The sequence below is a fragment of the Ambystoma mexicanum genome, chromosome 12 (genome assembly GCF_040938575.1).
Source record: "Ambystoma mexicanum isolate Mex_15411 chromosome 12, UKY_AmexF1_1, whole genome shotgun sequence".
Taxonomy (NCBI): Eukaryota; Metazoa; Chordata; class Amphibia; order Caudata; family Ambystomatidae; genus Ambystoma; species Ambystoma mexicanum.
The window spans coordinates 84,578,992-84,594,217 of NC_090936.1; the positions used below are offsets into that span (position 1 = coordinate 84,578,992).

General features: G+C 46.7%; 1 protein-coding gene across 1 annotated transcript in view; it reads right to left on the reverse strand.

Moving 5' to 3' along the window:
- Positions 1 to 15,226, reverse strand: part of CCDC146 (coiled-coil domain containing 146) — a 1,748,551-nt gene that overhangs the window by 598,954 nt on the left and 1,134,371 nt on the right. Inside the window, exons 12-13 of the mRNA XM_069628051.1 lie at positions 3,264 to 3,359; positions 2,012 to 2,182 (exon numbers count right to left, since the gene is read on the reverse strand). Of these exons, the coding sequence (XP_069484152.1) occupies positions 2,012 to 2,182; positions 3,264 to 3,359 (267 nt within the window). The remainder of the gene's footprint in view (positions 1 to 2,011; positions 2,183 to 3,263; positions 3,360 to 15,226) is intronic.

Below are 15,226 nucleotides of genomic sequence, written 5' to 3' on the forward strand. Positions count from 1 at the left end.
GACATTCATACCAGCCGGTGGAAAGTGACAGCACCAAACCAGAAGATAATATGGAAAAAACTATAAAAAAATAGGCAACATCGTCGAATATCTGAAGACTGATTTCTCAAGGACTCCCAACACTTAACGTGCAGTAAACAATCCGGAGATGGCCACCAGAGGAGGAGCTAAGCAGACATGTCTAATTGGCTGTGTACAGTATGACCAAAAATCGACTTTAATAGAGCAATAAAGTGACAAGCAGTTTAGAAATGTAACTGCTTTAACGTTACCAAGGGTTATCAAGGATTCCCAGCCTGACGACGAGAAATATTCAAGAGCATGTCAATTCATGAAGGATCAAATGCTGGAGAAAAGCCCAAGCCTTGATGGAGAATGAAAATTAGGCAACCCCATTTAATGAAACCTCTTTCATTCCACAGATAAATGCGATTGTCAAGTAAATTAATTTCCAATTCATGATGCTCTGGGAAGTCTTTCAACTCCTCCAGTCCATCCACATTGTACTCATCAGAGCAGAGATATAGTGCCTTAGTTTGATCCTTAATTTGACAAGGGTGTGTGCCTGCCATATATGTAACCCTAAACAAATGACAAAACACAAGTGAATCCCATTTATTTTTCTTAGGCACGATTGCCCAAAGCCAAATCTCTGAGCCAAAACTAAAAGAAGTTACTGATCGTTCTTACTCTTAGGTTCATAATATGGTTATTGCCAGCAGATTCTAGGTAGACTTGGTGTACTGTCCTGCTAAGTACTACCTACTGCACAGCCAACCTGGTTCACCTTTCTCTCAGGTACTGTGACTATGAAGATGAGTAACTGATGCGTTTTCTCAGGAACTGCTCTTCCTTCTGGGTAGGCTTGGATCACTCTCTTGCCAAGCACTACCATATATAATCAGGGATGTAACGGCTGCTTCGCAACTACTTTCATGGTTCCAGACCCTAAGTTCAGGATATTCTCCCCCCTTTTCTACGGACCACCACCTCTTCTTCTTGGGGTCCCAGACCCTTGGCTCGGTGTATTCTTCCCCCTTCTCTATCTGCCACCTCTTTCTTGCAGTTTCAGAGTCCCAGACTCTAGGCTTGCAGTATTCTGTACCCTCCTCTGTTTGCCTTCACTTCCTCGAATTCCCAGCGCTTTCTAGCTTTCCCGCACACCTGGGGCTTCGGTCCATGAGGGTGTCAACTTTCACCCTGCTTCCTCCTTCAGCAACGTGACTCGTGCTGCTTTCAGCAGCTTGGCTTGGTCTGCACGGGCTCCGCAGCAGAAGCTTTCCTTCTATGAGTCGTGACACTTCCCACGCCTCGGGATCACCTGCTGTTGTCGTCCACCAGCCTGCCATACCAGCCAGTACTTCGGGACCGGCTATGAAGCAATCTACCTCTTCCCGGGCTTTCTGGCATTCACAGGTGCAGCGAACACGATCCTCTTCATTGCGGCTCCTCCAGGGAGGACTGGTCCCTGCTGTAAATCCTTCTTCACTATTTATCAGTTTGTCGGGCTCAGCCAGATTGAATAGGCTGGACTGCTGAGTCCGATTCCGCAGGGTACTCTTCTACACTCCATGCATCTTCTTCATCGCAGTACTATTCTTCAGGATGTCATGACTGTTCTTTATCTCAATATAAAAAGGAGGACAAACTTCTACCTTGTTTGCATACATAGAAGTACTGAGGACCGTAACATTTTGGAGAAGGTAAGAGGGTGAAGGATAGTGGTATGGATATACTGCGTCTCGCCTAGGGTGTCATCCCTTATCCCATGAGGGTGTTCCCTCCCCATGTGATCCTCCTTTGGTGCACCACCACCAGGGGGCATATTGGACTGCGGCTGCATCGCCCGCGCCTCATGAGAAAGGTTCTCCCCCATGGGAGAAGGGACGACATCCAAGGATTTGTCATAATATCCATTACACAAGTTAGGAAGTTAAGTCTTAAATCCAGACGAAGAGTGGCTACCAAGACAGCATATTTCGAAAATATTCAGTTTATATGGATCCCTTACCTGTGCTTTTTTGTAATCTCTTGATTTTTGTTCTCTCTCAACAGCCTTGATCTGAGCCAGCCGTGTCAGATTAACCACCTCCTCTCGACATTCATCCTGTTCCTTGACAAGCTTTTCCTCTTCTGCAATGCACTGTTCCACCATGTGGATCTCCACTTCTGTAAGGGTGTGCTGTTTTAAAGAAAAACCATTTGTATATTCATCTACTGTGCCAAAAATACATAGGAGACTTAATGAACAGGAATTGCACGATACACTAAACACAGTCATCTAGAGTCACCGGTTTTCATTTTAAACATACTGTACTATTTGGTTTATTACTTTAAACGCGCAGTAAGATTGTGGTGGGAGAGTTTTTCTGCACTCATATTTATGTAAGCTTCTTAAAAAAGGGTCCTAATAACCACGTGACATAATTAAAGGGCAACAATAATTGTCTCACCATTACAAGGGATAAGAATTATTAAAGTACTTAACTGTAAAATGGTACAGACTTCAAACAAAAAAGAACACCAAAACAAAAACGGTTCAGTCCAGCCTTGGAAATCTGGAGGTCTGCCTGGAAATTAACAGCAGAAGCGACCAACTGCAAATAATGTACACAGAGATTGGTCCCTTTTTTGCAAATCACAAAGCCAGAAACATACACAAGGAGGAACTAATGGCACATCACAAAGTCGGATGAATATTCATACACATCCACCATCTACCAGCCAATGTACATGCTAATAGGTTTTGATCTACTATGGGTCACTAATCAACACCTAGCAGGCAAAAAAGGACAAGATGAACTATTCACACCTAACATGGGCATAATGCTAAAACCATGTTTGTACACACAGCCAATAATACATCTTCACAGTCTTCTTTGACTTCGAGATAAGCAACCATGTATCTGGAGGCACATTCTCAGACTTACTGACAAAAAAAGGAACATTGAAATGTCACCAGACAAGGAAGATTAAAACGAAGATATTCTATGAGCATACATGAAGCTTCCTGGTAGTTGACAGACGTACACCAGAACCGTAAACACTAAAAAAGCAACGCAAAAGAAAAATAAAGAAGAAATTAAAAGCAGAAATCTGGTGAAATATAAATCTGTATTTTGTCTAACAGGAGATCCATTCTAATTATTAAAATGATGTTTACCAAAAATGGTATGCGTTGTCTCAAGGCACAACCTAAATGAACAAAACAAAACCCCATTGGTGTCCTTCGATAGAATGCGCTAACAAAACTTGCTTCTTACTTGATGTGATACTTCTCGTTTAATTCTTTCAACTTCTTTCCGGAGTTCCTTCTTTCTTTCTTGTTTTATTACATCATCTTTAGGGTAGGCATCCAGCTAAAGAAAAAAGGAGTTGAAAAAGTGGCAATAAGTGATATAACACATTAAACATGACTTTTTTTCAGGATGTGCCAGCTGCTTTACATTTTTTAACATTTCATATACTAAGTTCTCATGTTTCACTTTCACCATGGCCTATACATTTAAAGTAGACAATTATCAAGCAAACAAAAGCAGCTCATTCAGTCTTTAAAGCATATTTCCATTAACACCCCTGGTCACAAACCACTGTGAGACCTGAAACGCAGGGAGACATTCGAGTGTTTTAGTGGAGTGTACTACATTGAGACAAAGCCAAAAGATGAAAATCAAACAATGTCGGGGTAGGCAGAGGCACATTCCCAGGGGTCAGTGGCAGCGGTCGGAGTGGGCTGGAACTAAAGGGTAAACATTCCTCTACTTTTTGGGAAAGTCACCCATCGTACCCTTAATTTTTATCACTCAGCACCGTTTCCTGGAGGGCGGGCAAGAGGAAGCACATGTTTTTTGCTGCGCCTCACTGAGGATACAAACCTGGGCTCTGTTCAAAGTGCTCTTATATCACATCCCGCTGAGCTATCTCCAAGACACTGACTTCATGTTGTTCATTGCAAGAACCTGCTAGGGACATGATGAAGCCCACCCTCAAGCCACAGCACAGCACAGTCCAGTCCTACGCCTGCATCAGCGTTAGTTTTATTCATTTAAGCATGAAAATTGGGAAATTGCTGTAGGCAGAGCTGCATGTGTGTAGGTAATGAGTAAGCGAAGGTGGGTTTAGCCTTTGGCCTGACGTTGAAATGTGCGAATGATGGGCTATTAGAAAAAGGAGGGTTTATAAAGTTGTCTGCTATGGGGGACAAAAAATGAAAATAATGGTGGTCATTTAAGATGCCTTTTCATTCCTTTCATTGTATTTCTATCAGAGTTGAGAAAAGAGTTGTAAAAAACAATGTTCTGGGGATGGGGTGGAGGAAAGGTAGCACCCAGATTAACAAGTTACTTACCAACTGTAATGTTCTTTCGACTGGATGTTCCTCCCAATTCCTCATTTTATGAAAATTCGTTATCGCCAGCTTCTCTGCTTTGGAAATTCTTTTTCGGCATAGGGCGCTGTGCTCGAGGTCGTGGCGTTGATTGTCCTTCGACGGGCTCTGTACCTTGTCGACGTCACTGGTAGTATAAATAGCTCGAGCCACGCCCGTTGGCTTCAGTTCTTAATTTTGCGATGAAATGTTGGAGGAACACCCAGGCATACCTCATGACTGATGCACTCTTCGTTAGAGGAAAGTGTAAGAAAACGCAAACTGTACTGTGGGGTAGGTTGGGAGGGTCGATGAGGAATACGTGGGAGGAACATCCAGTCGAAAGAACATTACAGTTGGTAAGTAACTTGTTCTTCCAACGGATTGTGTCCTCCCACCGATTCCTCATCTTATGATAGACTCCCATAGCAGTGGCAATTTTGGAGGTGGGAGTACTAGATACTGTTTTCATGGACGGAATGAAATACTGCCTTGGCAAATAACCCCTCATTGGAGGAGGAAGCATCTAAGCAATAATGCTTGATGAAAGTATGCATCGATTTCCATGTTGCAGCTGAACAAATATCCGCTGCAGGAACTCCCTCTTCAGAGCTGCAGAAGTAGCCATCCCCCTAGTGGAATGGGCTCGAAGCCCATCTGGGGGGTCCTTTCCTGACAATCTGTAGCATTCAATTATAGCCAGAATGATCCAGCGGGATATGGTTTGTTTTGTCACTGATAATCCCAATTTATAACCTGTATAACCTACAAAGAGTTGGTCATCTTGACGTAATTTTGACATTCTAAAACTGAGAGCCCTTTTGGGGTCCAGTCTATGCAGTCTCTCCTCTTCTTTGCCCAAATGAGGAGGAGGATAGAATGTTGGTAATATGATTTTTTGTGACAAATGGAAGTCAGAAACTACTTTTGGTAAAAAGGAAGTTTTAACTTTAAGAACTACCTTGTCCTTGTAAAAAATAGTATATGGAGGTTTACATGAGAGAGCCTGTACTTCACTAACCCGCGGGCTGATGTTGAGGCTACAAGAAGGACAGTGTTTAATGTTAGAAGCCTCAAGGGACAAGAGTGCAGAGGCTCAAAAGGTATACAAGTTAGAAACTTAAGTACTAGATTTAAATCCCAAATTGGGACATGAAAAGGTACTGGAGGGTATACGTTAGTAAGCCCTTTCAGGAATTGAATGATGAATGGAATTTTGAAGTAGGAAACCTCATCCGAGGAGCGCTTGAAAATAGACAGCGCAGCAAGACATCCTTTAACTGTTCCGATCTGGAGCCCCAGATTTGCTAGATGTAATAGGAAAGAAAGCACCATTGGAGTGCCACATTGAAAAGGGTCCACATCCTTATCTTTGCACCAGTTACTGAACTTGTTCCAACGACATCGGTACAAAGATTTCGTTGCTGGCCGTCTGGCTGAAAGCAAAATCTCCATAACGTCATCCGGAAGATCTGGAGGAAACGCGTACAGAAGTGGGAACTTCCACTCCACTACGAACGCATCTCCTAGAGCTCCTCTCGGAGGAAATTCCCTTGAGCAGTACTGTTCGCACTTCCGGTTGATCGCGGTAGCGAACAGATCCACTTGAGGAGTTCCCCAAAGGCGAAGATCTCCAGAAGGACTTCCTGAGCTAGCTCCCACTCGTGGAAGACTGTGCTTTGCCTGCTCAGAGTGTCCGCCACAGTGTTCTGCTCTCTGGCTAGGTGAACTGCTGACAGAGAGATTCCTTCTCGTATTGCCCAGAACCAGAGCTGCATTGCCTCTCTGCACAGTGGTAGTGACCCTACGCCTCCTCTCTTGTTGAGATAGTACATGGCCACTGTGTTGTCCGTCATTATCAGGCCATTCTTTCCCTGTATAGAGTGCAGGAAGGTCTTCAGCGCTAGTCCGATTGCCCTCAGCTCCAATAGGATGATGTGTAGTTTGGACTCCGATGGAGACCAACGACAGCCGATTGTCAGATCGTTGGTGTGTGCTCCCCACCCCGTGAGTGAGGCGTCCGTTACTGCTGTTATCTCCGGCCATGGTTGCCAAAAAGATTCTCCTTTGAGGATGTTGTTGCAAGCCCACGATAGTAGATCATGAGCAACTGCGCTCGGGACTTGCAGAAGATCCGACGTATTCCGTATTCCCTGAGAACTGGGACCACTGAGTTCTGAGTGCCCATTGAAGGGCTCTCATTCTCAATCTGGCCTCCAGTATAGGAAAATGCAGGATGCCATGAGGCCGAGCAACCTCAGAAAATCGAAGGCCGGTAGATGCTGGGCATTCTGGAACTTTGTTACCATCTGCAGAATGTAGAGAGCTCTCACCTCGGGAGGCGAGACTTTTCCCGAGGAAGTATCCAAGACTGCTCTGATAAACTGGTGCTTTTGGGATGGTACCATGAGGGACTTCTTGAAATTGAGGGAGAAGCCCAATTTGTGAAGGAAGTGGCAGGTGATCAAAAGATGTTCCTGAGCTTGTTCGGGAGAATGTGCTCTGATCAACCAATCGTCCAGGTAGGGGTAGACATGAATTCCCCCTCTCCTGAGACTCACTGCCACCACTGCCATTAATTTGGTGAAAACCCTCGTGGCGGAGGTGAACCCGAATGGCAGAACTCGAAACTGATAGTGAGAATTGCCAATCGCAAATCTCAGGTACTTTCTGTGCTTGAGATGGATTGGCACATGAAAGTAAGCATCCTGAAGGTCCAATGATACCCACCAGTTTTGGAGTTGGAGAGCATGAAGGATCTGAGAAAGGGTCACCATCTTGAACTTGTCCTTCCGGGGGAACTTGTTCAAGTTTTTTAAGTCCAAGATGGGTCTCAATCCACCATCCTTTTTTGGAATGAGAAAGTATGGGGAGTACCAACCCTTGTTCCTCTCCGCTACAGGTACTTGTTCTATAGCACCTTTCTCCAGTAGGGTTAAAATTTCCTGCAACAGGAGCGGATCTGGAATTTTGACAGAGTTGGTTCCCGGTGGATGGTTCTGAGCCCTTTTTAGGAAGGGGAGACAGTAACCTTGAGCTACTGTTTCCAGTGCCCAAGCATCTGAGGTAATGCCCCGCCACTCCTTCAGATGCTGAGAGATCCTGCCTCCCACTGGGGTTTTGTGTAACAAGGTCTCAGAGTGATTTGGAGGCGGCTGCAGGAGCGGCTGAGGGCAAAGATGCCATTCCTGAGGCTGGTTTTGCACCTCTTCCTCGTCCACCACGAGGGACATTTCGTTTGCCTCTTTGAAAAGCCTGTCCTCTTCCTCTACCAAAAGAGGAGTAGTACCGAAAAGAACGACCCCTCCAGGAAGATGAGCCCGAATAGGGTTTCTGAGGCTGTCGCATGGAGGCGCTAAGAGATTTAGCTGCCGCTTTTTAGGTCTGAAGTTTTTCTAGGCTTTCATCAGCCTTACTACCAAACAGCCTCAAGCCATCAAAAGGCATGTTGAGAAGTCTGGCCTGCACATCTGGTGCAAACCCTGACTTCGTCAACCACGCAAATCTGTGTAGTACAGTGCTTGCAGCTATGGATCTGCTGATACTATCAGCAGTATCCAGTTCAAACTGGAGGCATTCCCCCATTGCCTCCTTCCCGTCTTTGACAATATTCAGGAAGCCTTCCCTTTCCTCGCCTTCTGGAATATGATCAGCCACCGCCGAAATGCAGTCCCACCAGGTATGGGTAAACCTGGCCAGGGTACAGGTGACATTGGTTGATCTAAGAGCCATACTACCCAAAGTAAAAACTTTACGGGCCCAAGTATCGACTTTCTTATCCTCTCTATCCAGGGGGATAGTAGGATATGCAGTCTGTCTTGAAGTAGTTGCTGCTTGAATAACCAGACTTTCTGGAGTGGAATGTCTGTTTAAATATTCAGGATCAGAACTAGATGGCCTATATTTTTTTGGAAACTTACTGTTTACAGTCGCAATATTTTCCGGAATTTCCCAGTTCTTTTCCACTGTTCTCTGAAGTGCCCTATGGAAGGGGAGAACTGGATCCTTCTGAGGACCCCGAACAATTATGTCCGTCATATCGTCCTGTTCAAAAGTGGGTGAGGTTCTACCCCAACCCATATATTCTATCACTCTATTCATCAGACTCCTGTACCCTGAATCTACATGTTCTGCATGGTCAGGCCTAGCAAACTAATTCAGGTGATGTGTCAATGCCACTAGCAGAATGCAGAGTCTCGCACAGGTCTCTCATCTTAGATTCTGGGTCTATAAATTCTTCTGGAACTTGTCTACTGCCATATTGCACTCCAAAAGGAGAGATTTCCTCATCCTCCGAGCCAGATTCTTCAAAAATCGAAGACATAGACTTAAAAAAATCTGATTTTGGCAATAGAGTAAATCTCCTCTCTTCCTCCTGAGTTTTCATCGAAGGAATGGAAGGGTTCTTCAAAGGTGTCGAAGGAATCTTCGACGACCCCGATGAAGGCTTCGACACAGGCGTCGAAGGCGCTTTTGGCTTCGATGTCGAAGCTGCCGATGGCGTTGACGAAGTCGTGGAAGTTTTCGACTACTTCTGTTTCTTATGTGGTATCGTAGAAATATTTGACTCTCGATAAGTCTTCGACGACTTGGCGTCGACTCGAGTTTTTCGAGTTTCCTCCATACTACCGGGTTTTACCACAGTAGTTCCCGACTTCCCTTTGTCGTCCAATGGAGCGACAGGGGTACGGCTCTTCTGAGGTTTCTTTGAGGGGGTTGAGGCTGCATTCTCAAATACCTCCATCATCTTCTTTCGAAATTCCTCCCATTTTCTAGGGGAATCCGACTTAGTCGGGCATCGTACCACTTTGGTCGATGAATCGGAAGATGACGACAGAGATCTATGTCTCCTTTTCACTCTCTTAGAAGAGGAAGATGAAGTGCGCCTCGATCTACTATGAGATCGAGATCTATTAGAGTGTCTATGGCGATCCGATTCTTTCGAATCGCTCGACTTTATGTTTTTTAGACAAAGCCTTCGAGGCTTTAAAAGCTTCATTCCCCACCGCCAGTTTACCTTTCCTCTCACGAAGGGCCTTCTCCGTCATTGACTGACAGGAGCCACAGTCGCCGGTTCGATGACTTGAACCGAGGCACCAGAGACAAACGCCATGAGGATCTGTGATCGACATCTTCGATCCGCTGTCGATACGCTTTTTAAACCCAGTCTTGGGTGTTGAAGGTGTTGAAGACGACATTTTCAGTTGAAAATTTCGAAGCGCGCCGTTCTCAAGAGCGAAGCAATCGGAAAAACGGAACTGAAGCCAACGGGCGCGGCTCGAGCTATTTATACCATCAGTGACGTTAACAAGGTATGGAGCCCGTCGAGGGACAATCGACGCCACGACCTGGAGCACAGCGCCCTCTGCCGCAAAAAAAATTCCGAAGCAGCGAAGCTGGCGATAACAAATTATCATAAAATTAGGAATACTTGGGAAGGCACAATCCATTCGAAATAGGGTTTGTATTGGGTGAAAGAGCAGGAAGGGATAATTTAAGCATACACACTGCATGATTTTACAGGTGCTTAATAAAGCTCATTAGCACATTATCACTTTAAGGGGTGCACATTTTCTATGAGTAACTGGGTCACCTTTGAGAAAACCCTGACGATTCCTAACTGAACGTCAAGACGAGGCAGAAGCTTACTTTCACTCGAGCTAAATTTGAAAAACAAGTTAATTTACATTCCTTACGTGTAACATTGGTTCTGATGGATATAAACTTAAGGGAGCTCATGATGCTGGACCGTGTGAAGTAAAACATAAACCTGCGGACCGCCTAGGTAATTTACCATAGCAATAAAATGGAACTATTTGTGTTTAGACCTCTTTCTGAAGTAGAGGTGAAATATGTTGCTGCACAGCTCAAGCCAGCCACTTGTAAAGGTGATGATTGTCCAGGGGTCATCAAAGCCTGTGCTCCCTCTCTGGTTCCGCTTATCACAATGTTCATCAACAGATCCTTTCTGGAGAGCCATGTGCCAGACCTCATAAAACAGGAATGGATCACTCCTTGATTTAAAAAGCCCACCTTGGATACTGCTATCGCTACAAACTATAGGCCCTTTCCCAAAGCTCCTTTCTTATTGAAAATTCTTGATTGTGCCACATAGCTTCAGGTTCTAGAACATCTTGTCAAAAATGACATCTTGGGAGCACGTTAAACAGGCTTTAGACAAGCCACATTTTGCAAGCCATGGATAAGGGCAGCATTGTCTTGCTCCTGTTATTGGGCTTGTCAGCCACTTTTGACTTAGTGGGTCATACTTTTATTGGTTGACAGACTTGTACAGACTGCGCACCTTTCACCTCAGGAGGCGAATTGGGTGAAATATTTCTTGTCCAATCGCTCAGCGAGAGTATTCAGTGGTGCAGCAGTAGCAGACGTTAACATGCCTTATGGTGTGGCTCAGTGGTCTTGCTGGTCACTGACTCTTTACAGCGTTTTTACTAAGCCATTGTTTCAGTTATTGGACAAGAAAGGGATAATCTGTACTCTGTGTTTGATTCCCATCTTAGGAGATTATGAAAAGGATACAAAATACATTAATGAGGTCTATTCTTAAATTCAGCAGTGGCGGTCTATAATGGCATGGCCTTAAACGATTTCAAAACAGAATTAATGCTAGCTGGCACAGCTAGTAGAATAAAAATGCTAAGCAGTGATTATAAAAGCTTTGTCATAGCTGGCTGCACCATTGCCACTAAAAAAGTTGTGTGCACTCATAGTTGAGCCTGAGAACGCATGTAAACAATATTGTATCCACCTCGGTCTACCACCTTAAATTATTGATGCAAATGCAACCTTTCTTAACTAAGTTGCTCCTTTGTGGCAAGAGCGATTATTGGAGCCATGCTCGATTAGTGCAGCAGCCTGCTATATGGAATCAGCAAAGGAGAAATATCTAAATTGCAGGCAGTTCAGAATAGTCTGGTATGTGTGGTAGAAGGCATCGGGAAGAAGAGCATGTCTCACAGGCTAGACAAGCACTTCAATGGTTACCAGTGGAAGCAAGGATTTCCTTCCGACTCCTTACAATGATGCACCGTTTATTTGGTAACAGTCCAAGGTATTTGTCAGAAAGGATCTCCTGACTACCCATACGCAGGACGAGGTACAATTCTACCAACTTGTTATCTTTGCCTAGAGCTAAATTGGTCACAGTTGGCCAGAGTACCTTTCACTTGGCACAACCTCAACTTTGGAACACATTACCACCAGATATGAGGAATTGCGGCTCACTGGCCCTTTTTAAGCGATCCTTGAAAACCTATCTGTTTGACGAAGCTACCTCTGCAGTCTATTACGTTGTGTACCTCTGGATCAGATTAGTGTACATTTGTTGTTTGTCTTTTGACAGCGCCCTGATCCCTCCAGGACTGTTGTGTTGGTGCTATATACGTTTAAAAAATAAATTAAATAAATTAATGTCTCCTCTGAAGATTCTTTATCTTTGAAATCCCCAGCACAGAGGCTAGGACTGGGGTCTGCAACATTTGGCTGTCCAGATGTTTTGAACTACAACTCCCATCAGCCCAAGCCAGCATAGTCAATTGGGAGGAGGATGGGAGAGACAGTCCAAAACAACTGGAAAACTGCAGGTTGCAGACCACTGGGCTAGGTTGTTGAAAAAATTTCAAATTACGCTTGAAGATTGCCACATGGCACCACCCATACCCGAGGCTGCACCGGTACCTTGTATACTTTCTGCCACAGGTGGGACTATTCTGAGGTGACTGAAGGAAGGAGAACTGGACCATAAGGAATCTACAGAGGAAACGTATCCATCAGAAACGTCACACGTCTTGCTTGTTCTACTAATAGATTCCATCTCCTATGCAGATTCCTTATCTTTTAAAGATTCCACCAGCAATTCCAAACCGAAATAATCAAGAAGAGGCGATCTCAACGTACCAGGACAAAGAGACAGATATCTCAACCAAAGATGTGCTGCAACACAGCTCTTCCAAACAAGACCTAAGGCCTTGCATCACAATCACAGTCAGTAGCGCCTCACAAATGGGTGTAGAGTTAACCAAGTGGCTGCCCTGCAGATCTTCTGAGTTGGAAACCCCTCTGACAAGCAGTTGTAGCTGCATGACTCCTGGTAAAATTACCTCTTTAGGAGTCTTGTGGGCTGCATCCTACAATCCTGATGCATGCAACTATCCATCTGGAGATAAGGAACAAGTTACTTACCTGTAACTGTTGTTCTCTAGCATGGGTCTGGCATGGATTCACATGCTCATGAATATTCCCCGTCGCCAGGCTGGGAATCCTCGGTAAAGAAAAATCAGTATCAGTTTCGTTTCTGATCTGTCTTTCGTAGTAGTAACCAATCACTGATCTCTGCGTCATACTGACCACAGCTAATGACTGCCATCTCCCTAAGCCCCGCCTCTGGCAGCCATCCTCAGATTTGGTAGCACGTGAAGTGGCAGTATGGCCAAGTTAAGAGCCGCAGAGGGGTAGGCGGGAGGGTTCGCATGTGAATCCATGCCAGACCCATGCTGGAGAACAACAGTTACAGGTAAGAAACTTGTTCCTTCTCCAGCATGGGGTCTGGCATGGATTCACATGCTCATGAATAAGAGAATACATAGCAGAACACACATGCACAACCACGGGAGGTGGCAACAGGCTCAACATTAAGCAATAAAACAACTCAACATTAAGCATCTCTTACCTCCTCACCAGGCTCACCTTAAGCGAACAGGTTGCGCAGCACTGCCTGGCCGACCCTGGACTCCTCCCTGGAATCCCGATCGACGCAGTAGAATTTCGTGAAGGTGTGCGTCGACCTCCACGTAGTAGCCCTGCAGATATCCAGCAGGGGCACACCAGATAGGAACGCCGTGGTAGCTGCGATCGCTCTGGTGGAATGGGCTCTCGGACGGCAGGGCAGCGGTCGGTTTGCCAACCGATGACAGTACATGATACAGCCGGAGAGCCATCTGGAAATGGAAGCCTTTGAGAAAGCCTTCCCCTGATTGACAGGTCCAAAGTTCACAAAAAGTTGTGACGTCTTCCAAAAACTCTTCGTGCGGTCCACGTAGAACTTCAGCGCTCTAGCCACATCCAGCGAGTGCAAAGTCCTTTCAGCCGGCTATGAAGGCGACGGGAAGAAAACAGGCAACACCAAGGGTTCGTTGAGGTGGAAGTCCGACGGCACCTTGGGCATGAAGGAGGGGTGCGTCCTGAGCACTACCCTTGTGTCGTGAAAAGTCAAGTACGGGGGCTTGCAGGAAAGGGCCTGGATCTCTCCCACCCGTCGTGCGGAGGTGATGGCCACAAGAAATGCTGTTTTCCACGACAAGAACTTCAACGGAGCTGAGTGCAGAGGCTCGAACGGAGGTCCCATGAGCTTGGTCAGCACCACGTTGAGCTCCCACGCCAGGGCCGGAGCCTTCACCGGCGGGAACAATCTGAACAGTCCCTTCATGAATTCTTTTACCAGACGATGAGACCACAAAGACGTCCGTCCCGTGGTTCTGGTGTATCGGGAGATCGCAGCAAGATGAATCTTGATGGAAGCGTGCGCCAGTCCAGCTTTGGCCAGCGTCAGTAGGTACGGCAGTACTTGAGGAGCCGTAATCCGTAGAGGGTTAAACTTCTGTGTGTGGCACCAGACAGAGAACCTCTTCCATTTGTGTCCGTAGCATTTAAGAGTTGAGGACGCCCTGGCCTTTGCAAGAACCTCTCTGCAGTCGGCCGGTATGTCGTAACCTCCAAACTCGAACGCTGCAGGAGCCAGGCCTGCAAGTTCAGCGACTTCGGGTCGTGATGGAGGATGGCGCCTCCTTCCCTGGAGAGAAGATCCGCGTCCACTGGCAGCTTGATTGACGGGGACGCTGACAAGTCCAGAAGGTCCGGGAACCATATCTGCCTTGGCCACGCAGGTGCGACGAGGATCATCCTGCACCGTGACCTCTTGAGCTGGTTGATGAGCCGGATCAGCAAGGGCAATGGAGGGAACGCTTATAGAAACAGGCCCTCCCAGGGGAACGAGAAAGCATCGCCCATGCTCCTCGGCTGGGGAAACCTGCTGGCGAACCTCCGGCACTTGGAGTTCGTCGCCGTCGCGAACAGATCGATCTGGGGTGTGCCCCACCATCGGAAGAGGCGGTCCACTAGATCCTGTCGTAGTTCCCACTCGTGGCACGAGCGCAGCTCTCTGCTGAGCGAGTCGGCGATGGTGTTTTTTATTCCTGCCAGATGAAACGGCACCAGAAACATCCCTTGGGCGATGGCCCAATGCCACAGATCCTGCGCCTCCTTGGACAGGGCTGGGGATCTAGTACCGCCCTGCTTCCTGATGTAGAACATGGTGGTGGTGGTGTTGTCGGTGAAGATTCTCACCACCTTGCGCTTGAGGGACAGAAGAAAGGACCTGAGGGCCCAAAACACTGCACGGAGCTCCAGGACGTTGATATGGAGGGACTTCTCCGTCGGAAGCCAAAGGCCTCTCGCGTGCAGATTTTCGGTGTGCGCTCCCCACCCTTCCAGGGAGGCATCCGTGGTCACTGTCTTCTGGTGGCCCGGGGTCTGGAAGTTCATGCCTGCCATCAGATGCGCGCGGGTGCCCCACTACCGGATCGCTCGTCGGAAACTCTCGTTGAGTGTGAGCCTGTCCTCAAAGCTGCCCGTCGTCTGGATCCAGCGAGCGTCCAGGAAATCCTGTAACGGGCGCATCCGAAGCCTGCACAGGCGGATGAGATAAATGCAAGAAGACATCATTCCGAGGAGGGATTTGATGGACCTCACCCTGGCCGCGTCCGCAACCAGCATCCGCTGCACCTTGCCCAAGATGGCCTTTGTCCTTTCCTCCGACGGAGAGGCCAGAAGCGCCACTGTGCC